Source organism: Natator depressus, chromosome 7, assembly GCF_965152275.1.
Source record: "Natator depressus isolate rNatDep1 chromosome 7, rNatDep2.hap1, whole genome shotgun sequence".
Taxonomy (NCBI): Eukaryota; Metazoa; Chordata; order Testudines; family Cheloniidae; genus Natator; species Natator depressus.
Genome location: NC_134240.1, coordinates 11,364,007 through 11,387,360, shown reverse-complemented (window position 1 = coordinate 11,387,360; position 23,354 = coordinate 11,364,007). Strand labels below are relative to the sequence as shown.

At 41.0% G+C, this 23,354-nt stretch overlaps 1 protein-coding gene across 2 annotated transcripts in view; it reads left to right on the top strand.

Annotated features, from left to right (window-relative positions):
* Positions 1-23,354, top strand: part of PDZRN3 (PDZ domain containing ring finger 3) — a 198,950-nt gene that overhangs the window by 167,348 nt on the left and 8,248 nt on the right. For both annotated transcript variants that reach the window (XM_074957502.1, XM_074957503.1), the window contains 3 exons: positions 7,689-7,942; positions 11,398-11,485; positions 21,382-21,480. In XM_074957502.1, the coding sequence (XP_074813603.1) occupies positions 7,689-7,942; positions 11,398-11,485; positions 21,382-21,480 (441 nt within the window). The remainder of the gene's footprint in view (positions 1-7,688; positions 7,943-11,397; positions 11,486-21,381; positions 21,481-23,354) is intronic.

Here is a 23,354-nt window from a genome sequence, read left to right as displayed (position 1 = left end):
GAAGTGGTAAGTTTAGTCACTAAGTGCCAGCCTGAGTGTTCAAACGTCTGAGTGTTTGGATGTCCTCTTTGAGTGCCCACATTTGCAAATTGGGCCCACACCATCTACTTTTTTCAAATGAATTTTCTAGAAAATAGTCCATATGGTCCCTTCAGTTTTTAAGAGCTTCCTGTTGAAATTAATGAAGAGGTCTGCTTCAAATCAATAATATAATATGGCCCCTTATTACTATCGTAGAGTTAAACCACATTTTAAATTTATGTTTCCATTGATTTTAGTTTTATTCCACAATAAAAGAAGGAGGAAATGTCAACTAGCACACCAGAATTATTTACAAAGTATTTACTGAATCACCACTGTAATCACATTTCACAAGAAAACCGTCTTTAAAGACTTCTACTATACATTTGTTTGTAATTTGCTAGTTAAAAGACATACAGAGTTTACATCCTAATAGACAAGAGGAAAACAAGATGTCTTGAATGTATCTGTTACACATAGATACTGGGATGCGTGTCTCCACAGAGACTAGTTACTATAAATCACTTTATTCATATTGTTCCATCATTCCAAAGATAGGACTCCAATTGATATCAGCAGAGCTGCACACACTCACACCATAGGCAGATTTCCTGTTAACACAGCTCTTCTACTGAACTATCGAGCCAGATATCCTACTGCCATGGCTACAGTCGTGGCCAACTCTGAGAGTCGAACTAGTGATGTTCAGAGCTAAGAGAATGATTCTCTCTGCACTTTGAGCTAAAGAACCAGCTTCTGTAACAGCGAGTTTAACAAACTCACATCTTTGTGGATCAGGCACAGATGGGAACATGTAATACACACTGACCAGTGATTTACATTACCCCATTGATCTTATCCATACTTCCTAACTGAAGTTTATTGGCTTCCTAGGGGAAATAACCATTCTGCTCATTTCAGCACTTCATTCCCAAATAGCAGCATTCTGTGGGCCCTCATTTGAAGGATATGGAATCAGATTCTGATCTCAGCAACACTAGTGTAAATCTGAAATAACTCCCTGACAATCAGTACAGTTAAACTAATGTCAACGCAGAGCAACTAAGAATAGAGTCTGGTCCGTGACCCCAAACAGCATGTTCATCAATAAAGGTATTTTCAAGTTTTGAAATATATTTACTCCTACTTAAGAAGAGAAGCATATTTTTAAAAATACAGATGTTGACACGACATGTGTGAATAGGACAATATCTATCTATATATACACACCAAGTAACGACAATAATTAATCTCATATCTTTAAAGAGGTTTCACAGTGAAAAGAAGACATCTAACAAAGCTTTCTCCTTGATTGATGAACCAGTTACACATCCATTGATTACTTAGGAGGACAGACAGATGGGTAGGTTGAGTAGTTACTAGCCACAGAATTACCTACGTAGTATAAATTACCTGTGTGTCACCATAAATCGCATCTTTCCTGGAACTACCCATTTCCAAAGACCAAAATCCCAACCCTGTTTTTGCATTGAACCAATTGAATTTTTTGAAGTGTCATAAAAATAATACATTTAATTACATCTTTTATTTTGTTATAGTCATTAGAACCTTATCAAACTACTAACATCAAAAATATATATGTCAGAGACAGTCCACTTCTAAATCATTCATTAGCCAAAGTATTGTGCACTAAGCAGTCCTTTTTCTCTGTAACACTTGGCTGTGATTTTCAAATCTGATGAGGTGATTTACATACTCAAGCCTCAACTTAAATGGGAACTGTGTCTCTAAATCCCCTGGTAAGCTTTGTAAACGTCAGCCTTTGGGTTGGGTTTTGTTATTGCTGTTTGCGGGGGGTTGTTTTGTCTCATTCTGATTTGTGAGCCAGCTGTGTAAAGAAACTTGGCAGCTGGAAGTTATAGATTCCAGAATCTGGGATGAATCATTCTGACAGCAAAATCTTTCCATCAGCAAATCTTCCCTGCTTTACCTGGCTTTTCTTACAAATACCCCCTGCATCGGATTGGCCATCTTGCTGCTCTGTTATGCAACCCTTCTTCATTTAATTTTTATCCACAGTCACCCTGTCGAACATTTAGCAAGATGCTGCAGTTGGAAGTTGTTCTGCTGTAACTAGAATTAAAATAAGGTATTTTTTTCAAAGATCTTTGATCCAGTCCTACTGCCTGTTCCCCACCTGATGTCAAACGCTGTGATGTCTTACTTATCTCCCTGGTAATTATTTGTGAGAGTACAAAGAGTTAAGATTCAGGTGAGGAAACTGACCTTATGTTTTGTTGAAATAAGTTATGCAGCAAACTAGAAATGCAAAGCCTCTAGCGAACATTTTAACATAAAAGAATTAGCTATATTACTTGCGAGAAAACTGATCACAGAATGATTGATCCAGCTAGCACTAGTTGGACAGTTTTACTAGCTTTTATAACATTAAGTTGTGGAAAGTGGATCATGTAAAGTTTGCCTGCCTAACAATGATTTCAGGCCAGAGCTGTAAAATGAAATACTTGATATAACTTGGGGTTGGTTTTAATTGATTGCTTATTTACCTTAATTGTACACAGATTATTTAAAAAATCAATTGTAGGCTTTACACAATAAACATCTGCAACATTTAATTTATAGTAAATAATAAAACCAGGAACTAATCAGCAGTTCCTCTTTAAACAGAAAACATTACATTGGACTTAGTATTACAGCTGTACAAATTATTTTAAAGTAATCTGCTCAGTTGGACGAGTTTAATTTGACCAGGCCAAACTTTACATGTTTTTCATTACTTTGAGCAATTGCAGTCAGTGCAACTGTTAGTGTAATGCAAATGTAATGCTTGCACATAACAAATGCTCCCATTCTCAACTGGCTGATCAAAAATCTGGAGTCATCACCTTTCCCAGTTTCTCCATGATGACCCTAAGATGACAGTGTAATCAGTATGTGCACAAGGTAACTCAAAAGGAGCAGGTCTATGCACTGACATTAACCTGCTCTTTATTGCTTTTTACCATAGGCAATATGTTAACTACAAGCCAAACCCAGACATCATTGTCACGTGGAGTTGCACCTTACTCTATAAGTAAGGCTAAGATTTTGTCACGGATATTTTTAGTAAAAGTAATGGACAGATCATGGGCAATAAAGAGAAATTCACGGAAGCCCATGACCTGTCTGTGACTTTTACTAAAAATATCGATGACAAAATGAGGAGCTCCACTGCACAGTCCCCACACTGCCTGCAGTGGCTAGGCATCTGCGGGGTCTGCTCGGAGCTCCGGGGGCCCCCACCACCTGTGGGGGCTTGGAACTCTGGGGGGGGGTCCAACACCAGCCATGATGGCAGGGAGCTCCAGGGGTCCCCCCACCGCCTAGGAGCTCCAGGGTCACCCCAATGCCCATGGCGGCCGAGCACTCCGGAGCTGCCCCCGCCACTCCTGCGCCCCCTCTCCCCCGTCACCCAGGAGCTCCGGCCCAGAGCGGCCAAGAGCTCTGGGGGGTCCATGACTTCCGCGACCTCTGTGAAAAAATCATAGCCTTATCTATAAGTAATCCATTTGCTTCAATGGGACTGTTTTGGAGTAAAGTAATAGCTGTTTAAGACAGAATTCTCACACACACACACGTTGAGTGGAAGGGTTGTGAAGTAGATTAGTTGTGGTCATTCCTCGCGGAACATTTGGCTGCTGAATCGCAAGAAGTCCCAAATTTTGTTGAAGAGCTTGTCAGTCAATATGAGAGATAAACCCATGAGAGATATGCCACTGCAGCAATTCAGAGGGTTCACAGAAAAGCTAATTTTGGTCTGAGCAGAGCTGTTAAATTACAGTATGATGCTCCTAACGTGTGACCCCCAACATTTCAGACTAGCTCTTTCAAAGGATTTAGGTGTGAAAATGTGACTGGTCACTTAGCAATAAAGTTCTTTCTGTAAGGTGAGTATCTACCAATCGAGGGAATGTAAAAAAAATGAAGTGCATTGGGATGGAAGATTTTTAGAATAGACTTCATGCTCAGAAATTCTATTTTTAAAATTGGCTCTCACTGGGATAGGGAGTCCGGGAACTCTTTCAGTGCTCATCTAATCTCTCTACCCATCTTTACAGTGGTATCTTAGGGTATGTGTGCTCTGTAACCGGAGGTGTGACTGCAGCGCATGTAAACATACCCAGACTAGCTTTGGTATAGTTAGCTTGAACAGCAATAAGCGATCAAGTCACGGCAGCATGGGAAGCCATTCAAGAACATACCCATGGTCCTGGATGTGCTTACATAGTCCATGCTGCCACAGCTCCACTGATATTGTTATTCAAGCTAGCTAGATCCCAGCTGGCTCAGGTATGTCTACAAATCCTCTGAGTGCAGTGTAGACATACCCTTTGTCTTTATTACAATGTTAGGGCACCATTACAATGTTTTATCTGAAAAACTATTTACAAGATACTGATGCAAAATTGCTTATTCAGAGGTCTTGTCCCAATAGACTTGTAGTACAGTAATATGGTTAAATGATTTTGAAAGAAACTTGAAAAAATAGCCGGAGAATCAATATCTTGTTCTGCGTGGACAAGCACTGAGGGATCTCTAATCTGTAAGAAGTACACAGGGCGCCAGTTTGTGTCTTGCTCAAACGATTAACCTAGTGAAATCTTACAGCTGAAATAAAAAGCAGAATATGGGACCTGTTGCTACCTGGTGAATGAAAATAACTATAAATACAACATTTTCCACAGAGTCTTTAATGCAAACTGTAGCCCAAAATAGTAGAGAAAAACAGGAAGATATTCCCAGGCTGCAGTGAAGACCACTCTTGTACCAACAACATAAAGAGACGGAGAGTCATAGAGTCATAGATTTTAAGGTCAGAAGGGACCATCATGATTGTCTAGTCTGACCTCCTGCACAACGCAGTCCACAGAATCTCACCCACCCACTCCTGTAATAAACCCCTAACCTATGTCTGAGCTATTGAAGTGTACTTCAAAGACTTCAAGGTGTAGAGAATCCTCCAGCAAGTGACCCGTGCTCCACGCTGCAGAGGAAGGTGAAAAACCCCAGGGCCTCTGCCAGTCTGCCCTGGAGGAAAATTCCTTCCCAACCCCAAATATGGCGATCAGCTAATCCCTGACCATGTGGGCAAGACTCACCAGCCAGACACCCAGGAAAGAATTCTCTGTAGTAACTCAGATCCCACTCCATCTAACATCCCATTGGGCATATTTACCACACATAATCAAAGATCAATTAATTGCCAAAATTACGCTATCCCATCATACCATCCCCTCCATAAACTTATCAAGCTTAGTCTTGAAGCCAGATATGTCTTTTGCCCGCACTGCTCCCCTAGGAAAGCTGTTCCAGAACTTCACTCCTCTAATGGTTAGAAACTTTTGTCTAATTTCAAGTCTAAACTTCCTAATGGCCAGTTTATATCCATTTGTTCTTGTGTCCACATTGGTACTGAGCTTAAATAATTCCTCTCCCTCCCTGGTATTTATCCCTCTGATATACTTAGAGAGCAATCATGTTTCCCCTCAGCCTTCTTTTGGTTAGGCTAAACAAGCCAAGCTCTTTGAGTCCATTCCTCGGATCCTCCTAGTAGCCCTTCTCTGTACCTGTTCCAGTCTGAATTCATCCTTCTTAAAATGGGAGACCAGAACTGCACACAGTATTCCAGATGAGGTCTCACCAGTGCCTTGTATAATGGTACTAACACCTCCTTATCTCTACTGGAAATACCTCACCTGATGCATCCCAAGACCGCATTAGCTTTTTTCACGGCCATATCACATTGGCGGCTCATAGCCATCCTGTGATCAACCAGTACTCCAAAGTCCTTCTCCTCTGTTACTTCCAACTGATGAGTTCCCAATTTATAACAAAAATTCTTGTTATTAATCCCTAAATGCATGACCTTGTACTTTTCACTATTAAATTTCATCCTATTACTATTACTCCAGTTTACAAGGTCACCCTTACGGGGCAGGATTAAAAAGAGAGAGGAGGGTTGGAGAAAATCTATCGAGGACAGTTGTGAACAGAGTCCTTAAATTAGGGAGGGAGGCAGTGGAGTTGTCTGATGATGGGAATGGTGTGGCTGTGCTTCTTGTCCACATGAGTAGCATTCTATGCCACACCCTCTGGCCAACTGAGCTCAGGGTGCTCAGCTTCTTCGTTTGGAAACTGTCATGAACTCATATTTGTATTATAGGCAGAGAGGCATGTGAAAGGTAAATGTCAACATTTACAAAATGCTTGTGTATGGTGAAAGGAAAGAGAAAGTCACACATACGGATGGTTATTTATGCAGCGCTGCTCATTGCACTTCATGTGTACACACAATGAACAACAAGGGCCCAGCTCCAAGCATTCAAAAGTTAAGACTCAGGCCCCCAAATATCTTGAGATTGGCTTAAAATAACAACTTTAATAATGGATAGAACTTTGCAGTTCCTTGTCTTTGTTTCCTGGTTTCTGGGTCTTTAGGCTACACTCGCTTCACATTGCCAAGCTTTTCTGTGCAGCCATGAGGGGTAGAAACTTGCATTGCGTTTTTAAATGGATGCTGAGATTCTCATATAATTTCTTGCTTCCAGCAGCTTTAAGAAAACCACCAAATATTATGAGACCCACAATAAACTCACGAGAGTTGGCAACACTGCGAGTGGCAGTGGTTGATGTCTTCATTCACTGTGTGATCTGTCTCAGACAGATCACACAGTGAATGAAGACATCAACCACCGCCACTCTTCTAGCATTTCAAAGTTAAAGTGAATGTAGAGTTCTGAAAGATGCCAGATGGGAAGTAGAGGGAAGTGAAGTCCTCTCCACTAGAGAAATAAAACTAGTAAAACCTGGCCAGTGGCTTTGCAAACTTCTTCATACTGTCTGCCCTTTGACCCCCAAGGTTTGCCTACCATTTGGGTGCCAATTATGATGAGCTGTTGGTGCCCTGTCTACTACAGATAAATAACTGGGAACATTTCACATGGATCACTGAATAGCCATCCAGTGAGTGCCCCTTTTGGCCACTGTCAGCTTAATCCAAACTGAAGCTGGTGACCTACCTTATTAGGTAGTCACATGTTCCCTATTACAGACACAGAACTGAGGCCAGACACTCAGTGAGGCTGACACACTAGGGTCAGATTTTTTTTAGAGTTTATCAGCCAATAGGCTATGCACTTTTGAAAATCTGGCTCCAAAGTGACGTGCCCAAGGGCACACAAATAGTTTGTAGCACAACCAGGAATTGAACCCACATCTGCTGAATTTCAGTACAGTGTCTTTACCAAAAGACCATCCTTCCTCCCTTGAGGGGAAAGGCTTCATAACCTGCATTATCTGTCCCCTTAATCCTCTAGCTCTTGTTTTACCTTTACTAATTATCATGTACATAGCACTCTGAAGGTCCCAGGCAGTTAAGTAAGCCACATTGTTTAGACAAGTCCCTGACCCTCAGAGCCTATCACTTCTGTATTTCAGGGTTTTGCACAGCAACTCTCACCATGGTATCTAAGCTGCTGGACAATTTTTTAATTTTTTTTTTTTTTTTTGAAGATGAGGCATCAAGTTGGAGAGCAGACTTTTCACTTCTGACTGTTCATGGGCATTTTACATGAATAAGCAAACAAAGGGTGGAAGTTATTATCTCCTGTTCTCTTCTAATGGTTTCCCATTCACTCTTTCCACAGGTAAATGGAAAAGATTTATCGAAAGCAACACATGACCAGGCAGTGGAAGCATTCAAAACAGCCACAGAGCCCATCGTTGTACAGGTCCTGAGGAGAACCCCACGCGCTAAAATCTTCAGTCCTTCTCATGAGTCTCATCTGGTAGATATGGGCACCCAGACCGATATAACCTTTGAACACATCATGGCTCTAACCAGGATGGGATCCCCTCCTCCACCAGTCTCAGTACTAGATCCATACATCTTACCTGAGGAGTAAGTAACAGTTTTTTGTAAAGCACTAGAAAACCACTGTGTTTCTTAACCTATCACATTAAGGACAAGATTTTGAACCCTTCACACACACGGATGAGCAGTTACTCACATGAGTAGTCCCACTGAGTTCACAATCAGGCCCTATAAATCATTTTTGTTTGTAGTTGTTTTAAAGGAAAAGGCTAATGTTGCTTGTAATTCCCCTCACTACCTCTTTGGGTTGCTTATGTTTTAACTTTATTTTTTATGGCTGCCATAAATTGCATACTGCTAAGAGCAGCTGCATTCTGTTCCGGTGTATTAATTACTTTATTATAACCCTGAAGCAATGTTACTCACATAAATTATATTTTAGGACTGAAATTACTTACCAGTGCTGTCAAGGATGTTTTAGAATCAAAATGTAATTATTGTTAATGGTAGTTCGATGCTTTTGTACTTACAAATAAAAAAACTATAATTACTTTCAGACACACATGCACCCCACCCCACACACATTGTTTGAAGTTCCCCATAGAATCCATGCTAATTGTCACCACTCAATCCACATTTGCCTCTGGTGAGGCATAGAAGATACAAAAGCTTCTAAAGATGTCAACTGTTGTGCATTATGGACCAAATTCTAGTTAGTTCATAGCATGTGGCTGTAACTTCCTTTAAATGAGTGCACGTATATTGTACAAAGCAGTGTTAACGTGCACCCTTTATTCTGGCTATATAGTGTAGGAGTCCATGGAGAGATATGAACAGCAAACTTAGGGCTTGTCTACACTTAAAGCGTTGCAGCGGCACAGCTGCGTTGCTGTAGCAATTGGTGAAGGTGCTACCTTCGCCAACGGAAGAGCTTCTCCTGTTGGTATAAGTACTCCACCTCCCGAAGAGGAGGCAGCTACGTCGACAGAAGCCCTCCTGTCTACATAGTGCTGTCTGCACCAGGGGTTAGGTCAGAATAACTGCACAGAATAACCAGAATAACAGAATAACCACACCCCCTGAGCGACGTAGTTTTACCAACATAAGTTCCTAGTGTAAGACCATGTCTGAGCAAGACCAGGCAGGCTGGGAGCATAAACATAAGAAAAAACCCCATTGTGCCCTCCCAGACTCCTTTCAGAGGGTTCCTGTAGAGGAGAAACCTAGAACAGGAATGGACATCAATGCTGTACTGCTCCTTGTGGGTTTTGCGGCATGTGAGCATGCACACACTGAGCCAGAAATTGGTTGCGTGTCCATAAGTGCATGGTGTTCCGAATGTTTCATTGTGGGGCATTTTTTTCTAACAACTATTTGAAAGGGGGGGTTCAATTAAGAAGTCACTGCCTTGCCTCCCTGTTCCCAGCTCACATTTTAGTGCTGCGTTGAGGGCTAGTTTTCAGGCTCTCTGACAGTCAACTGGCAGTGAAGTTTAGAGCATTCTGGAGGGGATGCTCTTCTTCTTCTTCTTAGCTAAGTTACGTTACGTTCCATAGAAATATACCCAGGGGGTTGATGGTAATGCCATTGCAGTCTCTGAGGAGACATCTGCCTGAATTCCCAGCTGCTAGGCCAAGCACTGTAATGCAACAACTACACCATAAACGTGGTAAAGAAGAGGAATTCATGAGAGAAGTCATTTAGGTTACAACATGCATGCGTAACAGCAGGCCCATCAGTAAGATTGATCCTAACTCTGCCACTCACACATAGATATTGACTAGAACTCTGGACATCATCAGTGGCCTGGTTTTGAGCCGCAGCTGAACAACTGTGCATGCAAAACTCATATTCAGACGTAAAAGGGCTTGTGCCTGCAAAGAGGCACTTAAATACCCCACTAACCCAACTGTGCATGCAAATGAAGAGTTTTGCAGATGCAAATGGTTTTCATGTTTTTTGTTCCTGGGTACAAGAAGTGTAAAAATGATCCTTTATGTTTAACGTCTCTTGCTGCCTGTTTCAATGTCCACTGAAATCAGTGTGACCCTTGAAGAACAACCCCAACATCAGCAAAATAGCAGATACTGTTTTTAAATGACCTCTCACTTACATAGAAACGTGCATCTACGTAACAAGGAATCAAATGGAGTTCACTTCAATCTCAGAAGTAAATAAAGGTGCTCCTTATTCATTGGCGATCACCAAAGCATTATACTGCTGAAAATCCCCAAAGTGCAAGTAGTGCAGCTGTCTGAGGGGAGCTGGAATTTAAAAACAACGTGCCAATAATGATTGGCAATTTAAAGAGAGTGGAGTGTGTTTAAATCGCTAATCATTAAACACACCCCATTGTGTTTCAATTGCCAATCACTAATAGCCTATTGTTTTAATCCTCAATAACTGAGGACCAAATAATGATTACAATAATACTTAGCAATTTGATAGCATTTTACATCTTCAAAGAAAAGTACAAATATTAACTAAGATGACAAAGGTAGTTTCACCTCTGCATACATGGGCTGCAATCCAACTCAGTTTATAAATAAAAACAAGCCTAGCAGTCTCATCATACTCCCTGAAGAACATTTGTCCATATCGCAAAACAGCAGTAATCACACAGCTGAGAACAATTGGAAGTGTCTGCTTAGCAGAAACCAGGAGAAGAAACAGTAGGGGTGTTGCAAGCAAGAGCCAAACTGCATTTGCAAAACTGTGAGAGCCTCCGGTATTCTTGGCTGTATCCAGTTGATCTCTGCCTTTGTGCTAACCTTTCACACTCCAGCTATTCTTGTGCAAAGTTGTTAAAGTTCTGATCTCCATAATCTCATATATATTACATCTTTTCCTCAAACTGCACGCTTCTAATCCCTTTTCAGCTAGATTCATTCTGACCTCTTTGGCAAGTTACTTAAACCTCTTTGTGCGTCCATATCCCCATCTATAAACTGCACCCCTCAGAAATATCGCATATCTTAATATAGGCAAAGCACTTGGACATTCTTTGATGAAAGGTGCTACTCAGATGTGAAGTATATGTGCGCTATAAGATCTTTTCTGAAAACCATAGCACTTTGCAGCCCCAGGTTTTCATTCAGAAATTCTAAAGAATCATCTTAGGCATGTGACATTCTGCCAGTCTATCAGCAGAGTGATAGTTTCATTTATCGTACAATTTCATCCTAGTTTTACCAGTCCATCATGCAGCCCCCTTCTCACCTCACCAACTCCTTTTTGGTTTATGGGATTGGCTTTGCGTTTGGGAGGGAAAGGTCACAAATTTTAAATTTACAATTATAAAACATTTTCGGGGTCTTTTACTTCCGTCTTTGTATTCCTCATGTTTAAGGTGCAGTGCAGGTTTTATATTCGTGTAGTTTTCACTTGGTGTATTTATTATTATAAACAGTGCACTCTACCCCATACTTGTTGGTCTGATTGTAAGTCTGTCATGTTAGTGATGACCTGCCATGAGACTGAGATGGATCAATATGCTAATTAGAACAGGGCATGATATCCTAAAACATACTTTGTTCTTCCAGTCATTCATCGGTGCATGAATACTATGACCCAAATGACTACATGGGAAGCATTCATCAAGAAATGGACAGAGACGAGTTAGAATTAGAGGTATTTAATAACTATTCACAAAAATGTAAAATTCAAAATGTTTTATATATTGTCATGTGTCACGGTCTTCTTATTTAGCATTTAACTACAATTACACATGTATAATGTCAAAAGACATTTTTAACAATTATGCATAAGCATATTTCTCTCCAGTTACTCCGTAGGTAGCTAACATTAAAGCTTATACAACTATGTCGTGTAATCATGAGCTAGATCCTCAGCTGGTGTAAACTGACATTGTTCCTTTGGAACTATACTGATGTACAGTACCTGAGGATCTGGCCATATGAAATTACATGTTTATTACATGCAAAAAACAATACGATTTGGTAGGTGGAACATGTACCACAAATTCATAATTACACTTCAGTGTTTCAGTAGTATTAATTGTTTTCTAAATATCCACGGGATTGGAAACAAAGATTGCCAGTCTTAATCATGTAAAGCTATTTTAAAATTGTAAGAGGAGATCAAAGAAAATATCTCAAATTCCGAAGCTGCTTTTCCTCTCTCATAACTGAAAAGTTACAGCAGGAGATGTACAGAATCATAGACATTAAAAGCAGAACAGACATCTGAGCGCATCTAAAACCCTTTCCTGCTAATGCAAAATTTCTGTTGTATCCAGTCAGTTTTAAAATGTCTTAAAGCAATGGAACTTCCAACACTTCCATTGTGAAAATCTTGCATATCCCAACCGAAAGCTTGTTTTTCAATTTTCCCTTTATGAATTTCATTACATTACTACCAACTCTCCTGCCACTGAGAGTGTAATTTAAACACGTGGGGCATGATTCAGCAAGGTACCTAAGCATGTGTCTAACATTATGCTCATGAGTAGCTTCACTGAAGTTATTATTTTTACTTCTACATTTACACTGGTAATAAAGGTCCTAATATTTCTGTAGCCACTGACTAATGCATCTGTCTTTGTCACCGAAGTCTAAGCTGGTTAATATATGCTTAGTTGCCCATATGCTGATGTAACACAAAAGGTTACACTCAGCTTGTGTGCACCACTGATTTCTTACATCTCAGTCCTGCTAACACTTCACTTTCCAAAGAGATCAGTGCTCACTTAGCTCTGCGACTATTTAAATCAGTGCAAGTTTTACCATTGAATTCAATGGAAGCAGAGTTTGACAGCACTTTTTGAGAATCTCACCCCATGAGCATAAAGTTGCTCACCTACAAATTTACAAGATGACTAAATTCTACAAGTCTGGCTGTAATTGGTCTCCGTATAAAAATTCAAATAGAAATCAGACAAGAATCAAGGGATGAGTGATTTCAGCAGCAGCTGTCGACGTTTCTGTTTTTATGTCTCTTTGTACAGTATCTTTTATACAATATGGATTTCAATTTAAAGGGAAAATGTTGAGCACATTATCATTTTCTGCAACTGTCTTTTCAAAATAGTGTCTTAAGAAATCTAATATTGTGGATAAATCATATTGCGTCCATTAGAAGATCAGCCAGTTGAGCTGAAAATTGTTTAAACATGTGCACTTCAGTAGCCAGTTGTTAACGTGGCTTAAATCCCAACATTAATAATTTTGACATTGATATAGTACTTGGTGGCAAAAGGTGATCAGCTCAGTAACACAAGCAGCTGAACATTAGAAACATCTCTGTGGCCTAATAGGATTTCTTAAAAACCACTAAAGATTCTTGTTCAAATCTTGGAGACTAAGATCAATGGAAGAGTCAAAGTACTATAACAAAGACTTGACTAGCTAGTTGCTTTTTTGTTTGCCTGTTGATAGATGTGCTTTAACAGACCACAAAGGCACTTGTTTCATTGCGTGCAGTGGGAATGTCTAAAGCAAGAAAACCATCCAGTCACCCTTGTGGGCTTTTATGTCTATAAAATGTGCTCTGAATTTCAATCACATTTGAAATAAACTTGTCCAAACTTTTATGAGCTATAACTGTCTAGTTATTAACTTGTAACAAGTAAACAAGGTCAAACCAGTGAAACACACAGGTTGGCAACATTCTTCTGTAAATGTCCCTAGGGTACAGTTTATGCTGGAATCATTAAAAAAGACACCAAAATTGTGTACCCAAAATTGATTCATGGTTCAGATTTAACTATTATGTGTTCAATTCAGTAAAAGTAAATAAACAAAATGATTTCTTTAACAGTTCTTACACAAGGATCTGACTGAAAAAATATGGAATTAATATTTCATTTTAAGTTAGCAAATACATTCAACTTTGCAAAGAGACCCAGACAGAATTAATTTCAGGTTCAAAGAGAAGCAATATATCACTGCAGGATTTCCCTGGGATGTCATGGATTAAATGTTTATTCAGCCAAGTCAGCCCAGCTGCCAGACAGGCGCTATAGAAGTTTCCCTCAGTATGTTAATTCCTTTGGACTATAAAGGAGAAAATTCTGAACTGAGGGTATGTGCACTTGTTCTCTCAAGGTTTACTATGTTATTTCCCTTTCCAACTTTCCTGTTTGTCCAAGCAGGATGTGTGTCTTATTCTCAAGAATAGGGATTGAGAAGAATTCTTCCAAGTTACATTTCAGTTTGAGACAAAGCATATCATATGAGGGAAGGGGGAACACAACAGAAGCCCTTTGACTCTTCCAAGTTCTTCCAGTCGAGCCTATTATGCACAATTCATGCTAGGCAAGAACCACTCTGGCAGGATGTTCCACAGCATGAAGAGGCATGTATCTCTGATACCCATCCTCTCACAAAGCTCTATCCTGGTGTGCCCCCTCCCCTATAACATTGGTGATAGACACTTTGATGACTGAAATCCACTCTTCAAAGCCTGAAATGGGTCTTTAGTTGCACGCAGCAATCTGACCCCCCCCCATAGAATCATAGAATATCAGGGTTGGAAGGGACCTCAGGAGGTCATCTAGTCCAACCCCCTGCTCAGACCAATCCCCTGTTTTTGCCCCTGATCCCTAAATGGCCTCCTCAAGGATTGAACTCACAACCCTGCGTTTAGCAGGCCAATGCTCAAACCACTGAGGTATCCCTCCATTAGTGTCCATTTAGGAATCCATATTTGAAAACTGGTTACCAGGTCAAGAGGTTACCCCATCCAGTATGCTCTGATACCCTCCTCTATTTTCAGTTTCTCCTCTTCCAACAAAGACAATCCAAGACTATTTGACGGGGGGGGGAGCAGCATGCTCAAACGCATACTGCTATGTTTTGTAGTCCCCGTGTGCACAGTAGGTTTTACTCTATCCTAAATTTAAAGCACCTTCCCCCAGGGGTCTTTCTTCTAGAGGGAGAAGCTTTGCTCTGAGATCAGAAGATCAACTTTGAGATTGTCTGCTGTTGGCATGTGCATACCCAGTTGCCTAGCCATTTCCTCTTGTTTCGTATTGGGGCAGCACTGACAGCTCAGAGACCTTTCTTTTGCTGTGCCTCGAGTGCCTGATTCCTTCCCCCAGGCCATGGCCACTGTGACGTTGACTGATCAGTGGGGGCATCTCTTCATCCACCCATTTCTGGATGACATGGATGAAGACAGCGAGGGAGGGGGTGAGCATGGTACATTTTTCTGTAGTCTAATGTCTGGGTGATCAGCTGAGCCAAGATCTCTTTCCTTTTCCAAGGAATTAGTCTGCTTAAGAGCCAGTTTTGCATATGGCATTAAATTCAAAGATGCACTAAGGCACTCCAACACCTGTAGGCATGCTTAGGCTGTGAATGACTCTGAATAGATTAAGTGATCGATTGTTGAAACTGAAAGAGCAGAGTCACCTAGATGAAGATTTTGACGCTCTTCCATTAGAAGACATCCAGAGGCAGCAACACATTTTAGACCAGCTGACAAACAAACTAACGCAGGGAGCAGGAGGGGGAACTAGGTCTGGCACTAATTACCTTTGGGGCCCATGTGAGCAATGTTAGAGAGCTTCCATCATCTTGTAAATTGCCTTACTATTGGCCATCTGCTTAGCTAGGAGAGTGACCAATCTTCAGGTAGTTTTGCACGGGGATCCCAATGCTGTCTTTTATCTGGACAAGACCATGCCTTTCTCTGGTCCTGTCATGCTGAACAATTAATCTAACTTTCTGGCCTCTATAGTGCATCTGAGAGTTAGAATCATAGAATATTAGAGTTGGAAGGGACCTCTGGAGGTCATCTAGTCCAGATTGGTCCCCTGCCCAGAGCAGGACCAATCCCAACTAAACCATCCCAGCCAGGGCTTTGTCAAGCCTGGCCTTAAAAACTTCTAAGGAAGGGGATTCCACCACCTCCCTAGGTAACGCATTCCAGTGTTTCACCACCCTCCTAGTGAAAAAGTTTGTCCTAATATCCAACCTAAACCTCCCCCACTGCAACTTGAGTCCATTACTCCTTGTCCTGTCATCTGCTATCACGGAGAATAGTCTAGATCCATCCTCTTTGGATCCACCTTTCACGTAGTTAAAAGCAGCTATCAAATCCCCCCTCATTCTTCTCTTCCGTAGACTAAACAATCCCAGTTCCCTCAGCCTCTCCTCATAAGTCATGTGTTCCAGACCCCTAATCATTTTTGTTGCCCTTCGCTGGACTCTCTCCAATTTCTCCACATCCTTCTTGTAGTGTGGGGCCCAAAACTGGACACAGTACTCCAGATGAGGCCTCACCAATGTCAAATAGAGGGGAACGATCACGTCCCTCGATCTGCTGGCAGTGCCCCTACTTATACACCCCAAAATGCCATTGGCCTTCTTGGCAACAAGGGGACACTGTTGACTCATATCCAGCTTCTCGTCCACTGTAACCCCTACGTCCTTCTCTGCAGAACTGCTGCCTCGCCATTCGGTCCCTAGTCTGTAGCGGTGCATTGGATTCTTCCGTCCTAAGTGCAGGACTCTACACTTGTCCTTGTTGAACCTCATCAGATTTCTTTTGGCCCAATCCTCCAATTTGTCTAGGTCCCTCTGTATCCTAACCCTACCCTCCAGCGTATCTACCACTCCTCCCAGTTTAGTGTCGTCTGCAAACTTGCTGAGGGTGCAATCCACACCATCCTCCAGATCATTAATGAAGATATTGAACAAAACCGGCCCCAGGACCGACCCTTGGGGCACTCCGCTAGATACCGGCTGCCAACGAGACATGGAGCCATTGATCACTACCCGTTGGGCCCGACAATCTAGCCAACTTTCTACCCACCTTGTAGTGCATCCATCCAGCCCATACTTCTTTAACTTGCTGACAAGACTACTGTGGGAGACCGTGTCAAAAGCTTTGCTAACATCCAGGAATAACACGTCCACTGCTTTCCCTTCATCCACAGAACCAGTTCTCTCATCATAGAAGGCAATTAGATTAGTCAGGCATGACTTTCCTTTGGTGAATCCATGCTGACGGTTCCTGATCACTTTCCTCTCCTCTAAGTGCTTCAGAATTGATTCCTTGAGGACATGCTCCATGATTTTTCTGGGGACTGAGGTGAGGCTGACTGGCCTGTAGTTCCCAGGATCCTCCTTCTTCCCTTTTTTAAAGATTGGCACTACATTAGCCTTTTTCCAGTCTTCCGGGACTTCCCCCGATCGCCATGAGTTTTCAAAGATAATGGCCAATGGCTCTGCAATCACATCCGCCAATTTCTTTAGCACAGAGGGCTGGCCACCTCCTCCCCATGCTGTGCTGCCCAGTGCAGTAGTCTGAAGCTGACCTTGTTCGTGAAGACAGAGGCAAAAAAAGCACTGAGTACATTAGCTTTTTCCACATCCTCTGTCACTAGGTTGCCTCCTTCATTCAGTTACCCCTAAAAGGCCCTCTTGGCACCCAGGCGGAAAGAAGCAGCAGAATACTAAATGTACTTTACCCTTAGAAATACAATGCTTGAAACATCTTTTCCTTTGCCACTCCTAGAGCAAAGAAATAGTGAAAGAAGATCAGCTTCCTTGTTGAGGTACAAATGGGAAATCATCTTCAGCACAAAGCAGGGGAACCATTCTAAGCACCATGCTCTAATATAGGGACCAGTTTCTATGCTGTTAGCTCAAGAGACAGCCAACAAAAGTTTTTTCCTCCCACTGAATAAAGAAACAACTACAACATGGTGGTCAGTAAGCTCCTTACTATATGTAGGCATACTGACATCACAAAGGCTTTGACATCTCCCCATCTCCACGTTTTATCCACTGTGGAGACTGGCAGAAAAGGAGAAGGCCTGTTCGTTTGGTATCTGAAGGCTCAGCATACAAAAAGCTTCATTTTAAAAAACGTATTTATTTCAAGCTTTGGCTAGACATCCAAATTGAATCTCTGAACCTTTCAGTCATCACTAGCCATTTGTTTCAAATGTTTAATGCTCATTTTTGCCTTTTTGAGCAAAGGTCTGGGTTTTTTATAAATGTGCAAACTGGCCATAATTTCAGATCATCTGTAAAACAATTCAATAATCTGTTGCGCATGAATGTCCTTTTGGGTATAGAGGTTAATTTACGGTTACCACTAATTCTGAATCTATTATTACAAGTGTGTGGAGGCATAATAATATCATAGTACATGATCATTCTTGTTGCCTTCCTATAAATGTCATATAGGCAACACACTTTTTGAGCTCCCCTTGGCTCTAAGCCAACCATTCTTTTAAGCAGTTTTCATATTGCGTATGGAGAGTATTCTAACATTTCCGTCCAACATATGTACAAACTCCACTTTTACTTGATGTATGCAAGCAAAGGATCCAGGTCATTTTGCTTATGTCTATAAAGGTTATATTACAGCAATACATATAGAATGTAATTCTGATTTGTATCGTCTGAACACTGCTCCTGACATTACAGCATCTAGTGGAAACCGCCATTGTCCAGTTTCTAATGTCTGTGGATCTGTTCCAGGTGTCGTACACATACATTGGGCTCCTCTTTCCCAATGTAGGTGGCTGATGTGTTTCATAATGTAGATATGATCTTCTACGGGGTCATCACCACAACATCTGAGCATTTATCCAGCCCAAAATATTCCTCCATCCCAGTTCTATTATAAAACACCAAACTAAGCTAAAAGAATGTCCACATGGCAGGGACTTTGGGAGCAGTCCAGCAATCACTACACATGAAACTAGTCATCTGCAACAGGATTAGAGCTTGCAGGATAGAGCCCTTTGCCTTGCCTGTCTTGCAGTACAGGAACTTCGAAGTGATAGGCAGGAGATGTAGAAGGTCAAAGGAGTCAAGTTTTAATTCACTGTTTCAAAAAAATTTACATGCCAATATTAATTCCTAGACTTTTACATTCTCAGTACAAATGGACAAACTATCATTGGGCTTTGCAGATTGGGTTTTTTTTTCATGTAACAGAACCTATGCTTTAAAAAAAATTGACTCTGAAAAAAGCCTTCGCTTTAAAGAATTTGGATTTGTATACTTGTACCTATAAAACCTTTCAAAGCGTTATGATTACATTAAAACTTTATTGAGGAAAAGGCACATAGAAAACAGCTGTTCCTATTTTTAAGTACACAAAATTATCACATTTAGAGTAACATGAAATCCCAGTTCTTCTTCCCAGGGCTAGAGGGATTACCTAGGGTTAGTCTACCAATTAATTATCTGTAAAAAAAAAATCAGGTATTAAATACCTGCTCTGAGTCTCTTTTTGCAGGATTTTTCTTTCAAAAGGCCACCTGTCTAAAGATTGGTTTCCTTATATGTATTTTAAAATTCCCTGAGGTGATCTATCCCCTTCCAAATATGTCACATCAGACTCTCTCTCATGCTTATGTATTAAAATGCACAATTATGTAAAATGCATTGAAACAAATGAGTATCAATATTAAATATAAGCTATAAGCAAGAATGGACAAATACCTTGTCCACCTCCCCAAAAAAAACAGTAAAGTATTAATCATCAAGTAGGATCCATCTAACGAGGCTGACATGTTTCACACTTTGCTGTATTCTTTCATTGCAGATAGAAGACAAGATGATCCTGTACAGCAGCTAAATATGATCTCCTATTCTTTTCTTCAAGACACATTCTCAGATGCATAGAGTGCATAAAGCCCTCTTAAAGACATGACGCCCCTTTGTTAAGATACACAGAAAAATGCAGAAGAACTGTACTAAACCTAATTTAGGGGCATAATGCCTGATTCTCCCCCATAAAATCCAGAATAAACCCACTGATATCAAAAGAGTTACTCTGGATTTACACCAGCATAACTGAGATTAGAATTAGCCCCACTTTATCTAATCATTCCTATTGAACAGTTTCAGTCTCCTCTCTAAAAATGGCAAAGCTTTAGAAATATGGAAAAATTCTGCAATTAGAGCGAGGTGTTCAACCTTTTTGTAACATAAGAGGGGAGGGGGGAAGCTGTAGTTCACCATGGATACTATTGATTGAAACCATTTAAATATCATCTGAAATGTCATTGACATTTACTGCTATGTTTTTTTTTCTTTTTTTAAATTACACATGTTGACAAGTAAATAACAAGAGACTGCTGATCTTGGCAGCTGTCATCAAGACAAGCCAATAAATTATTCATATCAGCTTGTTTCATTGTCTTTCCCCTTATGAATGGCACCACAGGTTGAAATTGAGAGATGTTCAGAAATAATTAATTATGTTATCAAGACTTTTACATTAGAATGGACAAGAAGCCGCAAAAGTTGCTAAGATAGGTTTTCTTCACGTCTTGTCGTGAGAAAGTTCAGGGATGCATACATGCCCTCGTTCTGATCCCATGCTTTTGCCCAGTTTTTCGGCTCTCTCTAATCCCATTTCCAACAGCAGGTCTCCATCACAGCATCTTTATTTTGCATCCAGCCTAGAGCAGGCTGCAAAGAACATATGGCCCCTTTCAAGGCTGCACTCCATTAAACAGCTGTCAGAGCCCTCTAAAAACAGTTTGCTACCCATACCATTGCTTACCTATCTGTGGGGGGTGGAAAGGACATCATTCCTCATGTCACTTGTGGAAGCCTTCTCAGGAGTGATGCAGCAGAATCACAGATTGGCCACGACTAGGACATGATTCCAGGCAAGGTCCTATGTCCGAGAACTGTGAGTGCTTGAAATTTTCTGTGATTCTCAGCACATCACTCTTGAGGTGGTGAGGCAGTGGGAGGAGGCAGCTATGCAGACTGTGCCCGCTGGAGATTCCTCTGGACTATGGAAAAAACTCAGCTGGGCAATATTAACTGGCTTTACCAACCTTTGTACTGATGGACCAGTGCAAAGGGCACATGAACATGGGGAGAATCTAACAGAGGATGTTTTTTCACAACAATGTTAGAATCTTAATATATTTTTAAATGAAAACTTACATTCCTCCAAGACTAACTGTGCACCAGAGAATGCTGGAATGGTATAGCGTGGCCTGTCTGCTCAATCTACATTCTGGCAAAGCTAAAAATATATTTCTACAGCCACTGTCACACCCATTGCTGAAAATACATTGATCTTGCAACCACCGGCTTCTTTCTTTTCTTTTCTTTTAGCAACTTATTAAGTCATTCGTCTCTGAAAGTTACAAAACTATGAAGATGAATGTAACACAGCATGCTGTACTCTTCCAAATAAATCAGAAAATATTGTCAAATGTTGCACTATTCACAGGAAAATATATGCAACCTATGAAAAATATTGAAATAATACTTTCTAAAATATTTTAGCATTGGAAGTCTTGACACCACGAGAAATATAGGTAATTTTTCTTCTTTGAGATCAATAAAAGGTCCGTTTTCAAAATGACTTTATATTGATTGAAGGGTCAAAAATGGCCTAGGTATTGATTGTCTGCACATAATCCACTTTTCACTCAGTAAGTTAACATGGTCTTCACAGTAAAATTAAAAGAGATCCAGTATATCACTGAAGCAAAATATTTCCATTGCATTTGAAAAATTGCTTTCATCACTCACTGATGTCTTATTCAGAACATCCTTTTCTTTGCCTAGGAAGTAGACTTGCATAGAGTGAACAGCCAGGACAAGCTTGGCCTTACTGTGTGTTATCGAACTGATGATGAGGATGACATTGGTATTTATGTTAGTGAGGTAAGATTGAGCTGCTTTACATATGGTACAACAAATGTAAAACAAAGGCTAAGAAAAATATTATCCCTGCTCCTATTCTGTCATGTCTGGTGATGTTCCAAAAACATTTGGGAGTGGAATAATTAGAAGATAATTGCTTATTTTCCTTTCCACCAAGTAATGGGTAAAATTCTGTGTCCATTGAAGTCAATGGCAAAATTCCCATTAACTTTAGTGGGGGCAAGATTTCACCCAATATTTCAGTTTAGTGCATGTCCAAAGACAAGATTGTACCTTAAAATAGAAAACAATTTCCCTGCAGCGTTTCTCATCTATGTTTCTTCTTTTGTGCTCTCTTCTCTAACAATAACAAATATTTATATTTCTACGAGTTAAGGCCCACACATTTGTTCTAGATCCACCACCCACAGATCTTCCACTCATCTTGCTGAGCTCTAAAACCAGGTATGCCATAATTAGACAATCTGGCACCAATTCCCTTTCACCCAACTCCCCGTTGTGCTGATGAGGCTCCGACCTAATCTGATCCCTCCCCTCGGCCCCCACCCAGCTCAACTACCCCCACCCATCCATGCGGTCAGAGGGCTACAGGAGCTTGTGGCCTCCATATGAGCTGCACCAACCCTAACCTTTTTTATATGCTATATTCCAGGTTAATAACCTGGAGTGCTGTACGTGTGTGGACAGATTATATAATTCTACTATAAAAGGTGCCAGCAGTGACTGGCCTGTTGTTCTCTCCAATGGAACAACACTGTTCAGAGAAGCACTAACCATTGCAAAATCCCACACACAGTCATATGGGATGGCTGAAAAATTGGAAGGAGTCATCAGTATATACATAAAAAGCCTGGTTCTGGTGTCACTAATGTTGTAACTCCCACAAAAATCTGTTCTCAGCTTCCCAAGTGAAGTTCATGTTCTTTTTATTTTTTTTGTCAAAAAATTACTTTTTTTTTTCTCAAAAGGGACATTTCCATAGAAACTGTTTGATTTTGATGAAATTTTTCATATTTTAATTGAAAACCCAAAATCTTTTGAAGAAAAAGTGTTGAGCAAAGTAAAACCAGTTTTGTTTTCTTATAAATTGTTCTCAGGAACAAAACATGTCCAAGCAAACTCTAGCTGTGCCCCTAATTTGAGAACCCCAGCCTAATCCTGTAACATAATCTGGAGACGATGTCAAAGGGCAAAGCATGCTTTGTACCCTTGCCTTTCTACCACCTTGAGAGTTAGGGCTTGTCTACATTTACATTTTATAGCCCTCTAACTTGCTGGCTCAGGGGGTGAAAAATCACCCCCCCCCCTCCTCCGAGTGCAGTAAGTTTGAGCGCTTTAAAGCGCTAGTGTGGACAGGCTCGGAGCGCTTGGAGCCATGCTTCCAGCGCTAGGAGCTATTCCCCTCGTGGAGGTGGATTACCAGGAGCGCTGGGAGAGCTGTCTCCCAGCGCTCGCGCATGACCACACTCACCACTTCAAAGCGCTGTCATGGGAGCGCTCCCGCGGCAGCGCTTCGAAGTTTCTAGTGTAGACGTAGCCTTACTCCGGAACTATCGCATAAGAATGGCCACACTGGGTCAGACCAATGGTCCATGTAGCCCAGTATCCTGTCCTCCAACAGAGGCCAATGGCAGGTGCTTCATAGGGAATGAACAGAACAGGGTAGTTATATCCCCTGTCATCCACTCCCAGCTTCTGGCACTCAAAAAGCTAGGGGCACCCGGAATGTGGGGTTGCATCCCTGACCATCTTGGACCTAGCCTCCATGAATTTATATAGTTCTTTTTTGAACCCCATTAGAGTGTTGGCCTTCACAACATCCCCTGGCAATGACTTCCACAGGTTGACTGTGCATTGTGTGAAGTGCTTCCTTT